This window comes from Trachurus japonicus, chromosome 21 (assembly GCF_045865225.1).
Source record: "Trachurus japonicus isolate A0001 chromosome 21, Traja_1.0".
Classification (NCBI taxonomy): domain Eukaryota; kingdom Metazoa; phylum Chordata; class Actinopteri; order Carangiformes; family Carangidae; genus Trachurus; species Trachurus japonicus.
The window spans coordinates 35,876,843-35,900,980 of NC_140927.1; the positions used below are offsets into that span (position 1 = coordinate 35,876,843).

General features: G+C 45.2%; 1 protein-coding gene and 1 pseudogene across 1 annotated transcript; both read right to left on the reverse strand.

The window, feature by feature from the left end:
- Window positions 1-3,656: 3,656 nt before the first annotated feature.
- LOC146965716 (olfactory receptor 11A1-like) lies at window positions 3,657-6,933 on the reverse strand. Its single transcript, XM_085765097.1, has 3 exons — window positions 6,916-6,933; window positions 5,915-6,022; window positions 3,657-4,613 (listed from the first exon to the last, which is right to left on the reverse strand). Exons 1-3 carry the CDS (start codon window positions 6,931-6,933, stop codon window positions 3,657-3,659), a joined length of 1,083 nt encoding a protein of 360 aa, XP_085621223.1.
- A 3,965-nt stretch (window positions 6,934-10,898) lies between these two features.
- On the reverse strand, window positions 10,899-19,113 carry LOC146965717 (olfactory receptor 11A1-like; annotated as a pseudogene).
- Between the last annotated feature and the right edge of the window lie 5,025 nt (window positions 19,114-24,138).

Sequence of the window (24,138 nt, forward strand, 5' to 3'; positions counted from 1 at the left end):
CTTAAATAGAACATTTGAATGATAGTAATGAGTTGAGATTGATAGAGAGAAAAATATTCTGACTCTTGCATTCTGCACTGTGTGCATAGATTGTTTGTTTTGCCCAGACTGACTCGATTGGGACCTGAACTTGATGTTCAGTGGCGAGCCAGTTAAAGTGAAAGTTGACTGTGGAGGAACCAGCAACGCGGTGTGGCCAGCTGCAGGATCCCTCTGCAGAACACAGCATCGTCAATCTCCTTCTCCATTCACAGACAGATAAGGTTGACACTCAAAAAAATCTCCCCGGGTAGTTCAGACGCAGACATTACAACACCACACACACTCAAATGAAATGCACCTGTGACTGTGACAGGTCTGTAGCTACGCCTTGACCACATGTCAGCTGATCAGCTGTAGTAGAGGAAACTCCGCTGTTCTCAGCTCCACCGTGACAAGCGCTTTTTTTTTTTTTTTTTCAATTAAGCTCCGGTAGCGACCGGCTAATATACGGGAGGATACTGTAAACCAGCGTGGATCCGCTGTATTTATCAAAGCGTCACTGTGCTGAAGCAGCGGGTCTGTTTGAGCTGCGTTCATGAAGTTAGAGGCTACTTTCAAACTCTTCAGGCAGCTCAGTTATCAGTGTCTGCAGCTTTTTGACTCATTACTCACTGGTCTTGGTGTTTTAGCGACCGTGCTACATGGCTGAGTCCAGTATTATAGCCTACATGGTCTCTTTTTACCTCCGACGTCTGTCGGCTTTGTTTACATTTCACAGAACAACTCCCATTGAAAACGATCGATTAACTGCAGTTAATTTAATTTAATCAATTAAATTTTTCTTCTTATGAAACGTGGACGGGCGGGCCAGTGATTTGTGTGGGCGGCACTGGCCCGGCCAGGCACACTCCTGCCTACGCGCCTGCTCCAAAATGTCCATTTTTGACACAACTTGGAACCACCTGCCACTAAACCATTGTTTAATCTTTATTTTCCACACAATTTGCATAAACTAACTGAAAAAGAATCAACCGGGACTAAATAACAAGTCCTTTCTAGGCCCTCTGTGTCCCTCTGTGCTTTACACAGAGCACTGAGAGCAGCTTATTTGGGTGCAGTTACGCCTGGCTCTATCTCTGCAGCGGATTGGTTGATTGACAGCTCATTCGAACCGTTAGAGCCAATAGAATGAGGCTATACCCACGTTGATGTGATCGACAGTACTGGCAGCCAATCAGAATCAGCCAAATCCTGAAATATGTGATGCGCAGGCTGTTGTGTGCGGCACTCACAAAGGTAATCCTAACTCATAAAACAAACTTTTCACGGCAAAACAAGGTAAGGTACAAAAGGTAAGAGGAAATGTACAACCGTGTAGCCGTGGGTGCTATGTAACGTTTCAATCTTTATAGTCGGCTCTTTCATAATAGCGGTAGCTGATGTGTTGGTAAACACACCAGCTTTTATTTGTAACGCCATTTATTTATTTGTAACGCCGTTTATTCATGACTCTGTTTATTTATTTGTAACGCCGTTTATTCATAACGCCGTTTATTTATTCGTAACACTGTTTATTCATAACGCCGTTTATTCATAACGCCGTTTATTTATTCGTAACACTGTTTATTCATAACGCCGTTTATTCATAACGCCATTTATTTATTTGTAACGCCGATTATTCATAACGCTGTTTATTCATAACACCGTTTATTTATCTGTAACGCCATTTATTCATAACGCCGTTTATTTGTAACGCCGTTTATTCATAACGCCGTTTATTTGTAACGCCGTTTATTCGTAACGCCGTTTATTCGTAACGCCGTTTATTCATAACGCCGTTTATTCATAACGCCGTTTATTTGTAACGCCGTTTATTCGTAACACCATTTATTCATAAGCCGTTTATTTATTTGTAACGCTGTTTATTTATTTGTAACGCTATTTATTCATAACGCCGTTTATTTATTTGTAACGCTGTTTATTCATAACGCCGTTTATTTATTCGTAACGCTGTTACGATTTGTAACGCAATTTATTTATTTGTAATGCTGTTTATTTATTCGTAACGCCGTGTATTTATTTATAACGCTGATTATTTTTTAGTACACGAGCCAGAAATGTGGCGACTGGGTCCAGACAGAGGTGCTTCATTAAGTTTGATGTTTAGTTGTTTATTTGAGTAGTGTTTGGGCTGTGTTTGGGTCATAGAAACATGGTTTTTACTAGGGGTGTAACGGTACACACAAGTCACGGTAGGCTACGTACCTCGGTTCGGGGGTCACGGTTTCGGTACAACAGACACTAATTGAATGTAAAACTAAAATCTGTCATGTGTTATAAAAGTAAAAAAAAGAAAAGAATATGAAATAAAACGTGCATTAGATGAAGGATTTGTGACATTTTGACAATTTTCGAAATCTGCTAGGACAACTGCTGCCCTGTCAGTGATTCCCTGAGTCTATTTGAGAAGCCACACACCAGGTTTTGCTTCCAGACAATTAGCTCAGTGAGTTAGGAGCTGGTTCTTGGTGTCAGAGGTTGTATAGTCCTGATGGTGGCGTTACAGCACACATCTAAATTTCAAAACTTTGAAAATGAATTCACAGCAGATACAAACACCGTATCTACTATGGCTTTGCAACTTTCACTTTAAAATTGCCAAATTTTGTCTATAAAAAAATTGCCCGGCCCCGACCATTGCTGCGCAGCAGCTATAATTTTAATTAACTTGACAATACAATGATAACATAATTTCTTCTCCAACACAACCAACAAATACTGACATGAGACATTTAAATATAAGACTCAAGAATATAATGAAGTGAAACATGATTCACAGACAGTGAGGAACATTTTCTTGTGTGTGTTTGTTTTTGTTGTGGTGACACAGATGCACACAAAAAACTGCAGGGTGAATTTAATGACTCAATCGCTGGGTCGTTGACAACAGACCCAGATTGGGTGATTAATTTAATTTTGGGTGAAATATCTTTGGGTCTTTTATTGTTGTGGCACGAATATTGACCACAACCTGGGTAACCGCGGACTACACTGCACAAGTACTAATTGCTGGGTGAACTGAAGGACCCATTTGCTGGGTGTGTTAATGTTGGGTGATTAATTTAGTCTTGGGTGAAAATCTGTGGGTCTTTTCTTTTTGTTGTTGTGGTGGGAACATTGACCATGAACTGGGTAACCACAACGTTGGGTCCCATTCCCGTTGCACCATACCCATTTAATGGCTCAATTTTCCGCTGCTGTGAATTGCAGTTAGGGGAAGGCACAAATCCTGGATCTTGGAAGTAAGTGGCTACATATAATATTAAATGTTATACAGCCGTACCAATATTCACAATATAACACGGCTTCTTGTGTGTTAGGCTATTGCTTATTTTAGCTATCGTCTGTTGTTAGGCTACAACGTCAGCTAGTTAAACTATCTAGCTCAGCCTTCTGGCTATGTAGCTAGTACTACTGATACTGTAGGCTTGTTGGGTTATGAGTACAAACTAGGCTGGAGCCTGGCTAGGTCTTTGGTATAGAGTGCCCCAACAAAGGGTAAAAAGTGACCCACACTACTGGCTCAACCAATTTTTGGGTCAAATAGATCGACCCAGTATGTTGGGTCAAATTTGTAACCCAAGGGCCCTGGGTCCTTTTTCGATGATCGATAATCACTGTGCTCTGCCGCAGCTCAGCAGCCTCTTCACGTGCACGAAGATCTCCTTCATCTTCAGCCCGTACACCACCGGGTTGAACAGGGTCGGAACCAGCACCAGCACGATGGAGACAATGGTGGTGACCCCGGCTCCGGCCTCCAGCCGCTGCAGCGCCGTCTCCAGCGCCAGGCTGGCGGAGTAGTTGATGAAGACGAGCAGGTGCGGCAGACAGGTGTTGAACGCTTTGCTACTGAAGGAGCGGGAGCTGCGCAGACACACGGCAAGCACGCGGCCGTAGGAGAAGAGCACGGAGGCAGCGGGAATGACCACGATGGCGGCGACACTGATGAGGCCGTAGACGTTGAGCAGCAGCGCTGCTTTGCCACCGCAGCTCAGGTTGATGAAGCTGTAGATGTTGCAGTAGAGTCTATTCAGCTGGAAGCGGCACAGCGGGATGCGCCACATCAGCAGCGCTGCACCACCAATCACCGCCGCGGGCAGCAGCCAGCACGTCAGCAGCAGCGCCGTCACAGCGGCAGGCGGCAGCAGCACGGCGTAGCGCAGCGGGCAGCAGATAGACAGGTACCGGTCCAGGGCCATGGAGGCCAGCAACAGGAAACTGGACCCGCCCAGAGAATAAAACACGAAGGCCTGAAACACGCAGGCGGCCGGGGTCAGCTCCGAGGAGCGGCGGCCCGACGCCAGGTCCAGCAACAGCTTCGGGTAAATCACCGCACTGACCACCATCGAGTTGAGCAGCAGCGCGGCGATAAAGACGAACATGGGCCGGTGCAGGTTCCTCTGGGAGCAGATGACGTAGACGACCACCGTGTCACTGCCCAGCAGGAACAGGTAGACCAGCAGGAAGACCGCGAAGAAGAGCCACCTGTGGTCATACAGCTGCACGAGACCGACCAGAGTCAGTGAGCCTGACGTCACAGAGGTCACGTTGAGCTCAGGTGAACAACACATCTGGACAGAACCACAGCAGAACACGAATGTGTGAGACAGTCAGAACCAACAGGTAAACACCATCATCATCACCATCATCAGTGAACAGAGAGCAGGTAAATAGGTAAATAGGTGAACAGATGAACAGAAAAACAGGTGAACAGGTGAATGGATAAACAGGTGAACAGGCGAACCGATAAACAGATCAACCGATAAACAGATCAACAGGTAAACAGATAAAAAGGTGAACAGATGAACAGGTGAACCGATAAACACGTGAACAGATAAACTTGTGAACAGATAAACAGTTGAACAGATAAACATGTGAACAGATGAAGAGGTGAACCGAAAAACAGGTGAACAAATACACAGGTGAACAGATTAACACGTAAACAGGAACAGAATAACACGTGAACAGAAAAACAGGTGAACCGATAAACACGTGAACAGATATACAGGTCAACAGAAAAACAGGTGAACAGTTAAACAGCTGAACAGGTGAGTAGGTGAAGAGAAAAAACAGATATACTGGTGAACAGGTGAACAGATATACAGGTGAAGAGAAAAACAGGTGAAAAGATAAACAGGTGAACAGATATACAGGTGAAGAGAAAAACAGGTGAAAAGATAAACAGGTGAACAGATAAACAGGTGAAGAGAAAAACAGGTGAAAAGATAAACAGGTGAACAGATATACAGGTGAAGAGAAAAACAGGTGAAAAGATAAACAGGTGAACAGATAAACAGGTGAAGAGAAAAACAGGTGAATAGATAAACAGGTGAACAGATAAACAGGTGAACAGATAAACAAGTGAACAGGTTCTCCATGTGAGGACACTGCTCCGTGTGTCCGTCTCCGTCTCCTCTGCAGCTTTTATCAGCTGCTCTTCATCCTCAGTGGAGCTCATTAACCTCAGGCCAACTTTGTCTTCATCACTCTGTCCTAACGAAGACCTCAGGTCACCAACTCCTTCATGGGCTGAACAACTCAAGTAATGATGTCATCAGTTAAACAGACATGAAGTCTGGCCCTTAACACAAACAAACAGGATGATGGATGATGTTTCTGATGTTTTCATAGTCGTTTCACAGTCGTTTACCACCATTATTCCAAATTCATATTATTTAGTCAGTTTTGGCGATTAACACGTGTAGGGCAGGACTGATGCTTGATTGATTATTAAATGATTGATGATTATTATATACATGATTATTCAAAACACAACTTGTCAGGGCGCACTCGTACCGTGCCCAAGCACGTTTGCCCCCTAAAGTCCGGATTCTATTGCTAGTGTGAGTGCAAGTGTTCTGTGCTTGAGTACGGTCCACTTCCCTGGCTCGGCACGGTTGGAAGAGGTGTGCTTGGGCACGGTACGCTTGGCCAGGAATGCGTACAGTAATGCGCTGCGGGCTCGTTCTCCACCACGTGTCTGCAACCGCGTGTAAACAACAGTCACTTAACGATTACGTCGCACCGTAAACATCGCTAGTTAACGTCGCTTTGATTAAACTTCAAGATAACCATGACAACCGGTCAAACAATTAAAAGGCGCCATTCTTTCTGCAGTCAGAGTGCTTGGATTCGAGGTAGTGTGAGTGCGGGCCAGCGGGGGACAGGGGATGGGGGGCATTCCTGCTTTAGCGCGGTACAGAACAACTGGCCCTAGTGTGAGTGCGCCCTCACTGTGTATGTTTCTCACCAGGCAGATGAACTTGACACAATCTGTGATTTATGTAGCTATGACATTAAAGCTAACAGTTAAACATAGTTAGTGTTAGTGAACACACTAACTAGAGGAGAATTCGGCTGATAGTTGAACCTCGGATTCAGGAGGAACAATGTGGTTTTTGTCCTGGCCATGGAACACTGGACCAGCTCTATAACCTCCACAGGGTGCTTGAGGGTTCGTGGGAGTTTGCCCAAACAGTCCACATGCGTTTTGTGGACTTGGAGAAGGCTTTTGTCTGTGTCCCTTGTGGCATTCTGTTGAGCTTCGGGAGTATGGGATCGTCGGCCCTCTGCTCAGGTCTGTACAACCGGAGCAGGAGCTTGCTTCACATTGCCAATAGTATGTCAGACCTGTACCCAGTGCATGTTGGACTGCAGCAAAGCTACCTTTTGTCACCAGTTCTGTTCATTATTTTTATGGACAGAATTTCTAGGTGGGGTGTCTAGTTCGGGAGCCACTGGATCTCATCTCTGCTTTTCACAGAAGATGTTGTCTTGTTGGCCCTTTCGAGCCAGGACCTTCAGCAGGTACCGCCCCAGTACATGCTGAATGTTTTAAGCTGAGTGTGAAGCAGCTGGGATGAGAATCAGCACCTCCAAGTCCATGGCCATGGTTCTCAACTGAAAAAAGGTGGCTTGCCCCATCCAGGTGGCCGTAGTGTTTGTAGGTGTCATAATAACCGTACCTCTCTTATGTTTGGTCCCATTGTCATCCCTGTTCCTTTTTACCCTAAACGGCTGCTGCCGCACTATACATTTTGCGTTGTGTGATTCATGTATGTTGTCCTCCATTACTGGCGTAGTAGCAGCGCTTCCCAACGTATGGTGTCTAACTAAGATTGAAACTGTTTCAACTGTTTCTTCAATCTTTCGTCACAGCATTGTCACAGGATTGTGAAGGAAGTCATGTCCCCTGTGCAGATGCAAAGGGAACATGACTTCCTAAGCAGGTGCACGTTCCTGCCCCCCCAAGACAGAATGTTCATGGCTAAAACGTGCCAAATGATACGGTCACTTTCGTAGGTGAGAAGGGGGGCTGCCATATTGTGTAATGTTTTGATTGGTTGCCTGGTTACCTGTCCGCTTAAGTCTGACGTGAGCGGAAGGAGCAAGGGAGGCTGGGAAAAAGCCAAAGAGAGAGCGGCGTGCTCTGACGAGGCACCCCGCAGAGAAGTGAAGAGAAGGTGACGAAGCATCAACCCTCCACCGCAAGATTGATTTATCGTTTTAGTTATTGTCTTGTCTAAACACAAATGAACTGACAAAGCCACGACCGCGTGATGATGGACGGCGGTTGATACACGCAGGAGGCTGGAGCTGGTGGCCGGCCCGGTGCCACTGAAGCAGGACGCCGGTCTGCCTGGGGGGGGGACTCGCCGACCAAGCTATAGGTGATGGGTGAGAAGCAGCCGGTGAGTCAAACACTGTACTATATGGCAGCGAATCCCACCAGACTCCAGGCTTTCAGCAGTAGAAATATGTGCACCTGTGTCATCCCTGAAGCCTAGACTGGTTAGAGCCTGTTCGGTAAAACTTTACTGACCAAGGTGGCGTGGGTCGCGACAGTAGAGACTGATGATGAGGTGGTTGAGTGCATTAGTGAGGAGACAGCACCATCTAGTGGCGTGAAACATATACTAATCAAACACTACCCCTACTTGGATGCATTCCATGGTCACTGTCCTATGCGTCTCACCGTTGACAGTGGGTCTACAGGCAAAATGATGAAGGTCTCATGTTCAACTAGGCTGGACGTTACCATCACAGGAAGTACGCAGTCTGCATTCCAAGCAGATGGGTCATCCCATCATGGACACGGACTCACTCCCATAGATACTTTCACAGCCTCTACTTCGAGGTTCTTGTCGTTGAAAATTTCGACTCTGACATCCTGGCAGGAATTCCCTTCATGGAAAAGAATGGCGTCTCCATCAGACCAGCTAAACACCAAATATGCTTGGGTGAGGATACCTACAGCTATGGTATCCTCCACACACCAATGGACAGGCATGCCGTGCGACACGCACATGTATTCCAGGCTATACAAATAAAATTGCCTTGCCTTGCCACTTTAAAGGATACAATGCTGCCGTGGGCCCATTCCAGGCCAGGGTGACCTGTCCTGCCCCCACAACGCAAGGAGAGGGTCCCACAGTACTCCAGGGGTCAGCTGCAAGAGCTCCAGGCTCAGTTCGACGTGTTGGAGGGCATGGGCGTCTTCAGGAAGCGCGAGGATATCGACATCAAAGTGGAATATGTCAATCCTTAATTCCTCATCAAGAAGCCTGGCGTTGGTTTTTGCCTTGTTGACTCCACCGTGCGCCTCATAGCCCAATGGAAGTACATCATCGCCACAGACCTAACCAAAGCCTTTTACCAGAAGTACTGTAGGGTCGTCATGCCCTTCAAGGGTCCATGTATATGTGTGGAGTGCTATGGGCATGCCGGGGTCCGAGACAGTGCTGGAGGAGTTGAAATGCAGAGTCTTTGGAGACCTCCTTGAACAGGGCCATGTGGCCAAGGTGGCAGATAACCTGTATTGCGGCACGAACACTCTCGAGGACTTGCTAACTGTCTGGAGGCGGGTTCTTTCTGCCCCACAACGTTGTGATCTTGCAGGTCTGTTGCGTAGCCGTGGTAGTTGTGGTACCTGATGTTCCATGGTATTTTTGCTGTGCTGTTAGACGTTGGAGGGGACCTCTTTGTTTTGTAAGAAAAAGTGGTGACGCCAGTAGTGCTTGTAGTTCTCATAGTAACCGTACGTCTCTTCCGTTTGGCCCTATTGTTATCCCTGTTCCTGTATACACTAAACGGCTGCTGCCGCACTATACCTTCTGCGTTGTGTGATTCATGTGTGTCGTCCTCCATTACTGGCGCATACTGTTTTTGAAAAATATTGGAGACAAGCTTGTGTTGACCTTCCTTTTCTCGAACTCAAAAATAAAATAAAGGAAAGTAACCGTTGCTGATGTAGTTTAACTTGACACATGCACGGGTGCAATTAAACCACTGTCCAAACGAAAGTCCACTGTTAATCAAAAAACTGATTTATATTGTTCTTAGTATAGACAGTTCCAAGCACAGCACTGCATGTCATGGTCAAAGAAATGTGTGCCTCAAAATCAGCAACACCTGTGGCTTGCGCATCCCAATCTAAAACTCCCCCGTGAAAAATTGATAATGAAACTATGAAACTAGGCTTAGATGATATCATTGATGAGGAACAATCAGGTTTTATGCCTGGTAGAAATATATGCAATAAGTTTGGATGGATTTTAACATGATTGATTATAACGAATATATTCTAGCCAATTGTTTTATTTTATTTGTAAATTTTTACAAAGCATTTGACACGAAAAGTCATCAATTTATGTTTAAAACTAGCTGTAAAAAGTTTTTTTATTACGTGGTAGACAGAGAGTTTAAATTGTCCCAACTGGCAGACGATACAATGATCTTTTTGCCCAATAACCATGAGGTAGCCAAAGCGGTTATGAGCTGTTTTTGTGTCCCTAACATTAGGAATGTCTACTACAATTTACAAAAACTTTTTATTCAACTTCATCTGGAGAAACAAATGTCATTATCTAAGAAAAGAGGTATTATGTAACACGAGACAAAATGGGGGTCTGGAGGTCCTAAGCTTTGAAACGTTAAATTATACTTTTAAAATTAAATGTCTGACAAGATTAATTAAAGAAAAAGATAATATTTGTAATGCTTTCCCTAAATTCATATTTAATTCAACTTCAGATGTGATCCAACTCTGACGTCATGATCAGGCCACCAGGGGTCACTGTGGTCACAGTTCAGACAAATACAAACAGGTTTTACTTCAGTGTTCATATGAAATTAAATGGGATGTAAACACTGAGGCATTAGTCAAACGTGGACAGCAGAGGATTAATCTCCTTTCGATGTTAAATTCTTTTTCAGTTCAGTGATTCTGTGTCGTTTTTATCAGTCATTCACTAAAAGCCTTCTGACTTATTCTTTTATCTGTTGGTTTAACAACCTGTCACTCAAGGATAAAAACACTGTTTAGTTCTCCGAACAAAGATCCTCCAGAGAGAGGACAAGAGGATGGCTCACTACAGGGGGAGACACAACACAGTTTACAGTTTACACCTCACAACTGCTCATCACGATAATAAACATTAATAAAGTTAAAACATAGAGAAACCCTCGGTTCATTTCAGCTTAGGCTAAATGATTAATTTACAGTTTTCACTAGTATAAACCGGCAAACTTCGATGTTTGTGAACCAGCAGGAGAGAAGAAATAAAGTCTGTTACTGTAATAACATCTGATTGATCTGTGTTCACTCTTACTACCGTGTTAACATTGTTTATGAAAAAGATCACGTCATTTTCACCTTTAATTCTTACTTCATAATACAATGACATAATTTCTTCTCCAACACAACCGACAAATACTGACATGAGACATGTATTTAAAACATATGACTCAGTGAAGTGAAGCATGATTCAGTGACAGTGAGCAACATTTTCTTGTGTGTGTTTGTAGTGACACAGCTGGACAGATGTTTATCAGTCACACTGATTGATGATCGATAATCACTGTGCTCTGCCGCAGCTCAGCAGCCTCTTCACGTGCACGAAGATCTCCTTCATCTTCAGCCCGTACACCACCGGGTTGAACAGGGTCGGAACCATCACCAGCACGATGGAGACAATGTTGGTGACTCCAGTGACCCCGGCTCCGGCCTCCAGTCGCTGCAGCGCCATGTCCAGCGCCAGGCTGACGGAGAAGTTGATGAAGACGAGCAGGTGCGGCAGACAGGTGTTGAGCGCTTTGCTGCTGAAGGCGCGGGAGCTGCGCAGACACACTACGAGCACGCGGCCGTAGGAGAAGAACACAAATGCAATGGGAATGACCACCATGACAGCGGCACTGATGATGCCGTAGACGTTGAGCAGCAGCACCGCTTTGCCGCCGCAGCTCAGGCTGACGAAGCTGTAGATGTTGCAGTAGAGTCTGTTCATCTGGAAGCGGCACAGCGGGATGCGCCACATCAGCAGCGCTGCACCACCAACCACCACCGCGGGCAGCAGCCAGCACCGTCACAGCGGCAGGCGGCAGCAGCACGGCGTAGCGCAGCGGGCAGCAGATACACAGGTACCGGTCCAGGGCCATGGAGGCCAGCAGCAGGAAGCCGGACCCGCCCAGAGAATAAAACACGAAGGCCTGACACACGCAGGCGGCCGGGGTCAGCTCCGAAGAGCGGCGGCCCGACGCCAGGTCCAACAGCAGCTTCGGGTAAATCACTGCACTGACCGCCACTGAGTTGAGCAGCAGCGCGGCGATAAAGACGAACATGGGCCGGTGCAGGTTCCTCTGGGAGCAGATGACGTAGACGACCACCGTGTCACTGCCCAGCAGGAACAGGTAGACCAGCAGGAGGACCGCAAAGAAGAGCCACCTGTGGTCATACAGCTGCACGAGACCGACCAGAGTCAGTGAGCCTGACGTCACAGAGGTCACGTTGAGCTCAGGTGAACAACACATCTGGACAGAACCACAGCAGAACACGAATGTGTGAGACAGTCAGAACCAACAGGTAAACACCATCATCGTCACCATCATCAGTGAACAGAGAGCAGGTAAATAGGTGAACAGGTGAATAGATGAACAGAATAACAGGTGAACAGGTAAATGGATAAACAGGTGAACAGGTGAACCGATAAACAGATCAGATGAACACGTGAACATGTGAACAGATATACAGGTGAACAGTTAAGCAGCTGAACAGGTGAGTAGGTGAAGAGAAAAAACAGTTAAACTGGTGAACAAGTGAACAGATATACAAGTGAAGAGAAAAACAGGTGAAAAGATAAACAGGTGAACAGATATACAGGTGAAGAGAAAAACAGGTGAATAGATAAACAGGTGAACAGATAAACAGGCATAGGCGGCGCTATCAATAGGCTAAGGGAAGCTTAGCTTCCCCTAGATTGTCACAGAAAATAAAATAAAATCATCACAAATAATAAAATGAAAAAATAAAATAATGTTTTTTTTTCGTTGTTGTTTTTAAATTATATTTTAGAAAGAGGTGGGAAATACATTAAAACACACATTTTTAAAGTATTATCTATGTCGATGGTTTATTTATTTTTTATTTCAGTGGTATTTGACTGGTTACCTGCGTCATTACGTACACACGGCGTAGCTACAACGCGCAGCGTAGAAGCTTACCCCTTTGCCTCGCTATGCTAGTCACTGACAGTCCAGCGAAATTAAAAGAAAAAAGCCCGGTAAAACGGACATTAGAAGGTTTTTGAATATCAAAATTGACGAGTCCGAGAGTCCCCATGAAGCACAGCAATGAAGCCGACCACGATGCCTTTCCACGACCGCTGCCGCCTTCTCTCCTGCCACTGGGCCTCCATGATGACACCGGCTGCCCCCCCCCGGATAACCGGCCACTGCCCGCGAGTCACCGGCCTACCTCCGGACAGCCGCGCCCCCCCCCCGAACACCTGCACACACCCTCCTCCCAGTCACTGGCCTAAGTTACGTCCAGACAGCAGCCCCGACCGCCCGGACACCTGCTGCCTCCCTCCTTCAGTCACCGGCCTACCTCTGGACACCTGTGTGAGCGCACATTCTCACAGCAGTTGCGCAACTGGATGAGGACAATGGCACAGCAGATACTGTCAACTCTGTTGCTTCTGTACATCGAGAGCGACAACTAAGAGGATTTAAACCTGAAGAAATAGTTGAAAAATATGACACAAACGCCCCGTGGCGTGCTGCTAAGGGTAAGAACATTGATTAGGTTAATTATGGGCCACTACAACAGCAAAAAAAAAACAACAAAGAAAAAACAAGTAGAGAATGAAAGGAATCATTCTGCTGCATCTCAGTTTGATGAACATCAAAACTATATACAGTATATCTGCCTGGGTAAAGACTTTTTTTTCTTTTTCTTTTTTTTTTTTTGTCCCGTAGCTTCCCCATTCCTTCTGCCCTAGCGCCGCCTATGTAAACAGGTGAAGAGAAAAACAGGTGAATAGATAAACAGGTGAACAGATAAACAGGTGAACAGGTTCTCCATGTGAGGACACTGCTCCGTGTGTCCGTCTCCGTCTCCTCTGCAGCTTTTATCAGCTGCTCTTCATCCTCAGTGGAGCTCATTAACCTCAGGCCAACTTTGTCTTCATCACTCTGTCCTAACGAAGACCTCAGGTCACCAACTCCTTCATGAGCTGAACAACTCAAGTAATGATGTCATCAATTAAACAGACATGAAGTGATGAGCTCAGTTTGAAGCTAGAACTTCAGCCTGGACCTTAACACAAACAAACAGGATGATGGATGATGTTTCTGATGTTTTCATAGTCGTTTCACAGTCGTTTACCACCATTATTCCAAATTCATATTATTTAGTCAATTTTGGCGATTAACACGTGTAGGACAGGACTGATGCTTGATTGATTATTAAATAATTGATGATTATTATATACATGATTATTCAAAACACAACTTGTCAGGGCGCACTCACACTAGGTAATCGTACCGTGCCCAAGCACGTTTGCCCCCTAAAGTCCGGATTCTATTGCTAGTGTGAGTGCAAGTGTTCCGTGCTTGAGTACGGTACACTTTCCTGGCTCGGCACGGTTGGAAGAGGTGTGCTTGGGCACGGTACGCTTGGCCAGGAATGCGTACAGTAATGCGCTGCGGGCTCGTTCTCCACCACGTGTCTGCAACCGCGTGTAAACAACAGTCACTTAACGATTACGTCGCACCGTAAACATGGCTAGTTAACGTCGCTTTGATTAAACTTCAAGATAACCATGACAACCGGTCAAACAATTAAAAGGCGCCATTCTTTCTGCAGTCAGAGCGCTTGGATTCGAGGTAGTGTGAGTGCGGGCCAGCAGGGGACAGGGGAGGGGGGGCATTCCTGCTTCAGCGCGGTACGGAATAACTGGCCCTAGTGTGAGTGCGCCCTCACTGTGTATAGACCACTTCGGCGTCGACGTCACAGTGACGTACTGGTGGCAGAAAAATACCGGAAGTAAGCAACAAATACACGTCCTGACATACAGCTCAACTTTAAAAAGCAGCGCAGCTGCTTGGCTGCAGCACGACCCTAAGCTGTGATGATGAGCCCACATTAGAGGGTGAATTTTATTTAATTTTCGTAATCGCGGTGCAGAACAGTGAGTTTGGAGCTGACGAAAGGAGAGAAAAAAGAGAGTCGTGCCGCGGCGAGACCGATGAAATGCTGATTAGAGGAGTGATCAGTGGTGACCGCCGCGCTGACGGACCCGGTGGAAATTGGGGTGATACAACGACTGCTGAGGAGGAACTATAAAGAACTCAGCTGTGATTTAAACTAGGACCTAAACCGAGTCGAGTAGAGCCGAGCTGTAACTGTGTAGTGAGAAAAAAAAAAGCGGCAACACACGCGCGTCCCCTCAGATGCGGCTGCATCTCTAGGTCACTGGTGTGTGAGTGTGAGAGAAATGAAAGCTCTGACTTGCTTGGGCAGACGTTGTTTGGTGTCACCCGCTGATTTGCACATGTAGGCTACAATATCTCCACCCCCGACCCCGAATATAAGATATCCTCCATAGAACGACCCGTCCTTTTACAACTTTTTCACGACGGAAAAAATACTCTTATCAGTCAGTGTAAAAACTATAATGTAGATATTGCGTGCATCGTTTAGGGATTTTTATTAAACATTTTTACTGTTTCATTCAGGGTAAACGTTAACACGTGTACACTTCACCCTCTTATTCATTTATTTTGACATTCATTCATTCATTTTTACACACATCGGGTCATGAGCGGTGGTCCCCCTAAGCAACGGTCTGTGATATATAGCCTAACAACGGTCTGGGGGGGACTAATACAGAAATAACAGACATGGATCCGTTAAATAAACTGTAATATACAGCCATACAAGTAGGCTACAGTTGCTGTCCATACCGTAGTTGATGGACTTGTTGATGATCGCCCACGCAGCGTTTTGTGTCCCTAGGCAGTAGCCTACGTCGGTCCGTAACACACAACACACTCCGTTGCTAATCGTTAACTTAGCCTACTCAGGTATGACAACCTGTTTTCTGTTGACAAAACATTAAAATAATCAGAGAAGGCCTCTGTATGATCCATCTTCCTCTGATTTGATCGCTCTTGATGCCGGCTTTCCACTGTTGACACCAGATCAGCTGTCACGTTCTGCCACCAGTGAAGCCCCGCCCACAACATACGTCATCAATGTTTATAAACATAGAAATGGTCTATAAGTTTCTCACCAGGCAGATGAATTTGACACAATCTGTGATTTATGTAGCTATGACATTAAAGCTAACAGTTAAACATAGTTAGTGTTAGTGAACACAGCACCACACCTTGTCATTAATACAATGTAAAGACTTACTCTGATTCAGAGAGAAAAGCAGATCAGTTCTCAAATCAGTGAAATCCTTCCAATACAATTAAGCATTTCTCAGATACAAATGGTAAATCGATAGTTCCAACACGTTCTCACTCCCAGTGCGTCAACCCCCTGACGAACGGTCACTGTCCCTCCTCGTCACATGCCTGACTCATTAGGTACCCGTTTTTCGTCATGAGGTGACGAGCGGGGATTTCAATTCATTCCAATGCAACCCCCTTCGCGGCGATATGTGACGCTCAGAGTAAAGTGATCCAGCCGACCGGACGCGGCGCTGAACGACGCACTGAGCTGAAACACTTTTTTTCCCCTTTGAAGCTTTATTGAACCTGGTGTGTCTGACATAGCTTTCATCCAAGCCGTCATTTTGGTTATTATTTATTTACTGATCTTGGCGTTGGGTTGCAGAATAATAAATAAACAAACAAACAAACAAATAAATAAATTACATCCTTGTCGAAGACCAGACGGGGTGGGGGGTGTGTAATAAATAAATAAAGAAATAAATATTTTTGTCCCGTGCGTAAATTGTCAAGATCCGCGCATTTCGATTAAACTAACTCGCCTTTCTTCTTCTTTGTACGAGTTGTTGGACGACTGCATTTTCTTTTTATTTACTTATTTCCCTGTCCTAAGTCATGTTTATGGATACACAGTTGAACATATTGTCATAGATTTACCCTCGGCATTTTCCCCTCACGTTTGCTGAATATCTGTTGATTCATGTCATAAACACGTTTTGTTCATTAAAAATATGTGGTGTTTATTAAAAATATGTGTTCATGACATCAAATCGGTTTTTGTTGATCATTGCAGAACCAATAGAATATTAAATACGGTGATTTATATACAGATATTGATCGCGGCAGTGTGACCACAATCACTACGCACAGGAGGCGTGAGGGACATTTGAAACAGCTGTATCAATCGTCCCTGCAGCGACTACTGACACTTCAACCTGTTTTTGGCTCTAAACTTCAAAACTATGACATTGCATAGTTTATGGACCTGTTTATGTACGAATTCATCTGTTGTTAGGTCATATTATTATTGCATGAAACACACAATACAACTTTTGATCACAAAAAAAAACTACCGCACCTAACATTTTTACTTTCCGTAGTAAAAAAAACAGGTTCGCGCTAATAACTTTTGAATGGCGTGACGTAATTTCACAAGCTTTCCCAGGATTGGTCGGTGTTGAGTGCTGAACTAGAGGATGTGACGTCATTGCCAACGGCGCCACCATAGACTGCGACACTGCCCCATCTACGTGCGTCTGGACGGAACTACAACTCCCTTAACAGTGTGTTTGTGATCATGAGAGGGTGGAAATTTAAGCCATGTTGGAGGAGGGGGGGGGGTGGGGGGTTAATTCAACAGCATGTGAATAAACAGAAGAGGAATCAGAACAGTTAGACAGCTCTTTTTCAACAAAGTCCAAATAATTCAAAGTAACTCAAGTCATATAGGCCTTTTTTTTTTTTTAATTGCAGAAAAACAACATTTCTCCCCCCTTCTCCCTCCTCCACAGCCCAGGAACCTTAGTTTATAATATAGTGTAGAATGAACCCGTCCCCACTGTACGTAATGTTTATGCACAACTGCACCATTTTAGCCAGCTCCGTATTTATTTCTGGTTTTACATTGGACAAACTGATTAAGGCTCCATTTTCAGGAGACACAGCTATTCTTTAATAACTTCCACATTCGTTGGGTTACGTTCAGAGGTTTATCAGGGCAGGGGCCTAGGGTCATCCAGTGTTATCAATTACAGACTCCATCTGACCTTCACAGGGGTCACAGGTCAACTTTTCATGTGAAATTTGACGATTTTTGCTATCAATTCAGGCATAAAACACCAGTACTTGGAGCTGGAAGCTGAAATCTTTAGATTCTAGTCCAGACCTTGGAGCAGTATTGACGGTGCCAAATATCAGAGCTCTGCTCCACTCGGAAGTGTCCGAAATGGCCAAAAAGCAGTGTTTCATTTCTAATCCCCCATTGTGTACAAGACTAAATTCAACAGATAGTCTTTAATAACTTCCCACATGCTTTGAGCTGGAAGTCTGAAAGTTTCAGGGTTTTGTCAGGGGCCTAGGGCCACCCATTATCTGCAATTTCAGACCAATCCCACATTCAGAAGGGTCAAAGGTCAAGGTTTAGTGTGAAATTTGACGATTTTTGCTATCAATTCAGGCATAAAAACACTAATACTTGGAGCTGGGAAGCTGAAATCTTTAGATTCTAGTCCAGGACCTTTGGAGCAGATTGAAGATCAGAGCTGTGCTCCCACTCAGAAGTGTCCAAAATGGCCATGGTAAGTGTCAAAGGTCACAGGGTCAAACATCAAAGTTAATCCTAACAAAACAACTACACACGCTTTAAGTAATCATCATTGAAATTTTAGATGAGTTGTATATCAGAGAGTCCTCTATCAATATATTGTATTCCCATTGCTACTGGGGCCACGGGGGGCCCCTGGGGGCCACTTCGCTTTCCCATGCTCTCACAGATTTGGGTGTCGGTGTGCAGTGGATAAGGGCCTCAACAATGAGTCCACAGGCCAATTTCAAGTGATCGGTTGGTTTCTATGGAAACCAGCGGCCCAATCCTGGAGACAGAGGAATGCGGCTGTTTGAAGCCCCGCCTCTCGAAAAGTAATGGCTCAATCAGGACCGAACGCACAACAACGCGTTCGTCTTGGGCGCCCGGAACCACTGATATCCAAATTCAGAACTGTACCGACTTTAGAAATATATTTCCAATCCATTCAGCTTTTCTGACTCAGAAGGTCCACCCCCCCCCCCCCCCCCCCCCCCCCCCCCCCCCCCCCCCCCCCCCCCCCCCCCCCTCTCAGGGCATTAAGTCTGAGAGGCTCTGAATCTGAAAAGCTGAAATGGATGAAATATATTCTAAAAGTCTTACAGTTCTGAAATTTGATATCAGTGGTTCCGGGGGCCCAAGACGAACGCGTTGATGTGCGTTCGTCCTGATTGAGCCATTACTTTTCGAGAGGCGGGGTCTTCAAACAGCCGCATTCCTCTGTCTCCAGAGGCCGCTGTTTCCATAGAAACCAACCGAATCACTTGAAACTTGGCCTGTGGACTCATTGTGAGGCCCTTATCCACTGACCCCGACACCCAAATCTGTGAGAGCATGGGAAAGGCGAAGTGGCCCCCAGGGGGCCCCCCCGTGGCCCCCAGAGCAATGGGAATACAATATAATGAATAGAGGACTCTCTGATATACAACGATCATCTAAATTTCATGATGAATACTTAAAGCGTGTGTGTTTTGTTAGGATTAACTTTGATGTTTAGACCCCTGTGACCCTTTGACACTTACCATGGCCATTTTGGACACTTCTAGTGGAGCACAGCTCTGATCTTCAATCTGCCCTCCAAGGTCTGGACTAGAATCTAAAGATTTCAGCTTCCCCAGCTCCAAGTATTGGTGTTTTAAATGCCTGAATTGATAGCAAAAATCGCAAATTTCACATGAAAAGTTGACCTGTGACCCCTATGAAGGTCAGATGGGTCTGTAATTGCTAACACTTGGATGACCCTAGGCCCTGCCCTGATAAACCTCTGAACGTAACCCAACGAATGTGGAAGTTTTTTTTATTAAAGAATAGCTGTGTCTCCTGAAAATGGAGCCTTAATCAGTTTGTCCAATGTAAAACCAGAAATAAAGGAGCTGGCTAAAGTGGTGCAGTTGTGCATAAACATTACTACAGTGGACGGGTTCATTCTACACTATATTATAAACTAAGGTTCCTGGGCGGGAGGAGGGAGAAGGGGGGAGAAATGTTTTTTTCTGCAATTAAAAAAAAAAAAAGGCCTATATGACTTGAGTTACTTGAATTATTGGACTTTGTTGTTGAAAAAAGAGCTGTCCTAACTGTTCTGATTCTCCTCACTGTTTATTCACATGCTGTTGAATTAAATCAACATGGCTTAAATTTCCACTCCTCATGATCACAAACACACTGTTAAGGTGTTGTAGTTCCGTCCAGACGCCGTAGATGGCAGTGTCGCAGTCTATGGTGGCGCCGTTGCAATGACGTCACATCCTCTAGTTCAGCACTCAACACCGACCAATCCTGGAAAGCTTGTGAAATTACGTCACGCCATTCAAAAGTTATTAGCGCGAACCTGTTTTTTTTTACTACGGAAAGTAAAAATGTTAGGTGCGGTAGTTTTTTTGTGATCAAAAGTTGTAATTGTGTGTTTCATGCAATAATTAATAATGACCTAACAACAGATGAATTACGTACATAAACAGGTCCTAAACTTAATGCAATGTCATAGTTTTTGAAGTTTAGAGCCAAAACAGGTTGAAGTGTCAGTAGTCGCTGCAGGGACGATTGATACAGCTGTTTCAAATGTCCCTCACACGCCTCCGTGCGTAGTGAATGTGGTCACACTGCGCGATCAATATCTGTAATATAAATCACCGTATTAATATTCTATTGTTCTGCAAATGAACAACAACCGATTTGAATGAACAACATATTTTAATAAACACCACATATTTTTAATGAACAAAACGTGTTTATGACCATGAATCAACAGATATTTCAGCAAAGTGGAGGGGAAAATGCCCGAGGGTAAAATGGACAATATGTTCAACTGTGTATCCATAAACATGACTTAGGACAGGGAATAAGTAAATAAAATGAAAATGCAGTCGTCCAACAACTCGTACAAAAGAAGAAAGGCGAGTTTAATCGAAATGCGGATCTTGACAATTACGCACGGGACAAAAATATTTATTTCTTTATTTATTTATTACACACCCCCACCCCGTCTGGTCTTCCGACAAGGATGTAATTTATTTATTTGTTTGTTTGTTTGTTTGTTTATTATTCTGCACCAACGCCAAGATCAGTAAATAAATAATAATCAAAATGACGGCTTGGATGAAAGCTATGTCAGACACACCAGGTTCAATAAAGCTTCAAAGGGGAAAAAAAGTGTTTCAGCTCAGTGCGTCGTTCAGCGCCGCGTCCGGTCGGCTGGATCACTTTACTCTGAGCGTCACATATCGCCGCGAAGGGGGTTGCATTGGAATGAATTGAAATCCCCGCTCGTCACCTCATGACGAAAAACGGGTACCTAATGAGTCAGGCATGTGACGAGGAGGGACAGTGACCGTTCGTCAGGGGGTTGACGCACTGGGAGTGAGAACGTGTTGATAGTTCTGCATCCCCTTCTTGAACCGCCACCTTACTGTGGCAAGGTGAAGAGGGCCCGGGAGGGGATTAAACCCACACCTCCCGGGTAATAGTCATGCAGGCTTGCCAGTCACCCAAAGGGACATCCCCCTGGCCAAGTAGCCAGGCCGCATGATCAATTAGAGGCATAGTGACAGGACCTGTCAACTGTCACATTACCATGGTGGAGGGGTTTGAGCACCTGAGTGATCCTAGGAGCTATGTTGTCGGGGGCTAAATGTCCCTGGGTGCCATGTGATTTGGGTGACGGTCGTGGGCGTGGGCCCTGACGACCCACTCCCTGGACAATGACTCTGGGCTATGGGGACATGGAATGTCACTTCACTGGGGGCGAAAGAGCCTGAGCTAGTGCAGGAGATCAAGCAGTACCAGCTAGAGATAGTGGGGCTCACGCACAGTCTGGGCACTGGATCCCAACTCTTTAGAGAGGCTGGACTCTCAACTACTCTGGAGTCGCCCGCACTGAAAGGTGGCGACCTGGTGTGGGCTTGTTTATAGCTCCCCAGCTCAATCGTCATGAGTTGCAGTTCTCCCCAGTGAATGAGAGGGTCGTTTCCCTGCGCTTTCAGGTTGGGATAGGTCTCTCACTGTTGTTTTGGCCTACGGGCCAAACAGTAGTGCAGAGTACCCGGCCTTCAACTGGGGACTCCAGTTCTACTTTGGGACTTCAAAGCTCACGTGGGTTACACACCTCCAGGAGAACTTCGACCAGATCCCGAGGGAGCCTGAGTGGACCATGTTCTCCACTTTCATTGTTGGTTGTTGGCTGTTTAAAGCTGTGGCTGTAAGGTCTCGGGTACCTGCTGTGGTGGCAATCCCCAAACCTAGTGGTGGACACCGGAAGTAAGGGATGTCGTCAAGCTGAAGAAGGAGTCCTATCGAGCCTGGTTGGCTCAAGGGACTCCTGAGGCAGCTTATGGGTATTGGCAGGCCAAGCGTGCGGTAGCTTGGGCAGTCACAGAAGCAAAACTCAGGTCTGGGAAAAGTTCGGGGAGGCCATGGCAGAGGACTACCGGTCGGCCTTGACGAAATTCTGGCAAACCATCTGGCACCTCAGGAGGGGGAAGCCAACACTGTTTACAGTGAATGTGGGGAGTTGTTGACCTCGAATGGGGACATTGTCGGGCGGTGGAAGGAATACTTTGAGGACCTTCTCGATCCCACTGACATGCTTTCCGTAGAGGAAGCAGAGGCTGGGGACTCAGAGGTTGATTCATTCATTTCTCAAGCTGAAGTCACTGAGATAGTTTAGCTTCTTGGATGACATGCCTCCGCAGTATCGCGTGGAAGTCGGGGACAGCCCGCCACAGTCTCGTTTGGGCCCGCCACAGTCTCCTTTGCCTCCCCCACCTAAAAAAAAAAAAATATATATATATATATATATCGATCGGTCAGTATATCTGATAGACGGTCATACTGTCTGCTGCATTTGGTGCGATCCAGCGACACTGCATCCATGACAGCGGGACGGGACGGCATTTGAAGATAGTTTGTGAGGTAAGTGTAACTTCTCTTTTGGGCTGCTATCAAGTTGGATAACGGAGCAGTGGCTATGTTGCTGATCTCATTGCACCAGTCATCTTCTACTGTAACATACCAAACCGAGTCTAACTTTCCGCTGTCCGTGGTGCTGATTTCCCGCTAGCTACTTTTCCGCTATTTCTCCCTCTGCCACTCGCGCTATTTCTCTCTCTGGCACTCGCGCTATTTCTCTCTCTCTCATCCCTCTGCCATTTGTGCTCTCTCTCTCTATCCGCTTATAAAAGCGAATATGAAAACAATAAATGCTCAGAATTCCAGTGTGTTTCATTAGTAAGAAGTTGTAGGCCCCAGTAACAATCACAGCCCTTTGTTATCTAGGGAACATCGCGGAGAGGTTGTTTCCACCTCCGCGTCGTCCATTAATTACCTACTGATAATCGGACACCTCGAATATACCATGGTCACTTACGAAATAAATAGATATTTAAAAAAAAAAAAGACCAATACTTAAATGTTGTTTTTTACAGTTAAAACCATACTTTTTTCACAATGAGCCCTGAGCGGACTATTTAATATCTCTCGTCGGCGATTAAAAAAAAAAAAAAAGATAAGAAAAAGAAAAGAGGGATCCGCTGTGACAGCAGCGTAGAGCCAGTGACTCTGCCACAGCCTGATAGTTGATCGGCAAAGAGAGGTGAGGTGACGGCTTAAAAGTAAAAGTATTATTCAGACGGCCAGTGCATTTTTACCGCTTGTGTGTTTACAGACTCCAGTGTCATGATGCGCTGAAGAAAACTTGTTAGCTGCCTGTTAGAAGTTGGCTGTTGCTGTGATGGATGTGCTTGCCTCACGATAGTGTGTAAAGTTAAAGCTATTTTTCAGTGAATAAATGCAAAACTCGTCTCCTCAATACCAAATCGTCTTCCTTTCCACCTGTCAATTAAAATTAAGGAGGTTTAGCACAAGAGGAGCAAGTTGGCTCTAACTTATCATTTGTCTAGGTTATTACTTTTTGATGTAACCCCAACATTTCAAGCTTAGCCTAATGTTTTGTACTCTTGATTTTCAGACCATGAGCATTTTAAAATATTTCAAGACAGCAGGAGGGAGAGTTTCAGCTGACTCTCATTCTGTTAGAGGGACAGAAAGTGAGGAGCAGATGAATGACATAGGGACAGCAGGGGAGGCAGCTTCCCCTGAAAGAGGGACAGCAGGTGAGTTTGACAGCAGAGAAAGGGGAAGTTGGTCAGCAACAGCGTAGTTGAGGAGCTGTTGGTGTATATAGGAAATAATTATTTTGTTCATGCCATTAAGGTCCAGACAAACACGGGAAGTCATGGAACGCTGAATGGCTACAAATGCCTCAGTTTAAACACTGGCTCTATAAAACTCCACATGGTAAGTTTTCATTTGGTATTAGGGGGATTCCATACTGTGAACATTTCCATATCTTTCAAACATCACTGTTTAGCACATGATAAATTAAGTAAAAAAGGTTTTCTGTGATCATTTCTTTAAATATGAATGAATCTATTGTAGATTATGGCTGTAAAAATATAAATTTTAAAAGTTGGGTCAGAAGAGGGGTCCAAATTTACATAAAAAGTCCCATTATGAATATGCAGTTGATACTTATTGGATTGTTTTTCTGCTTTTTATGG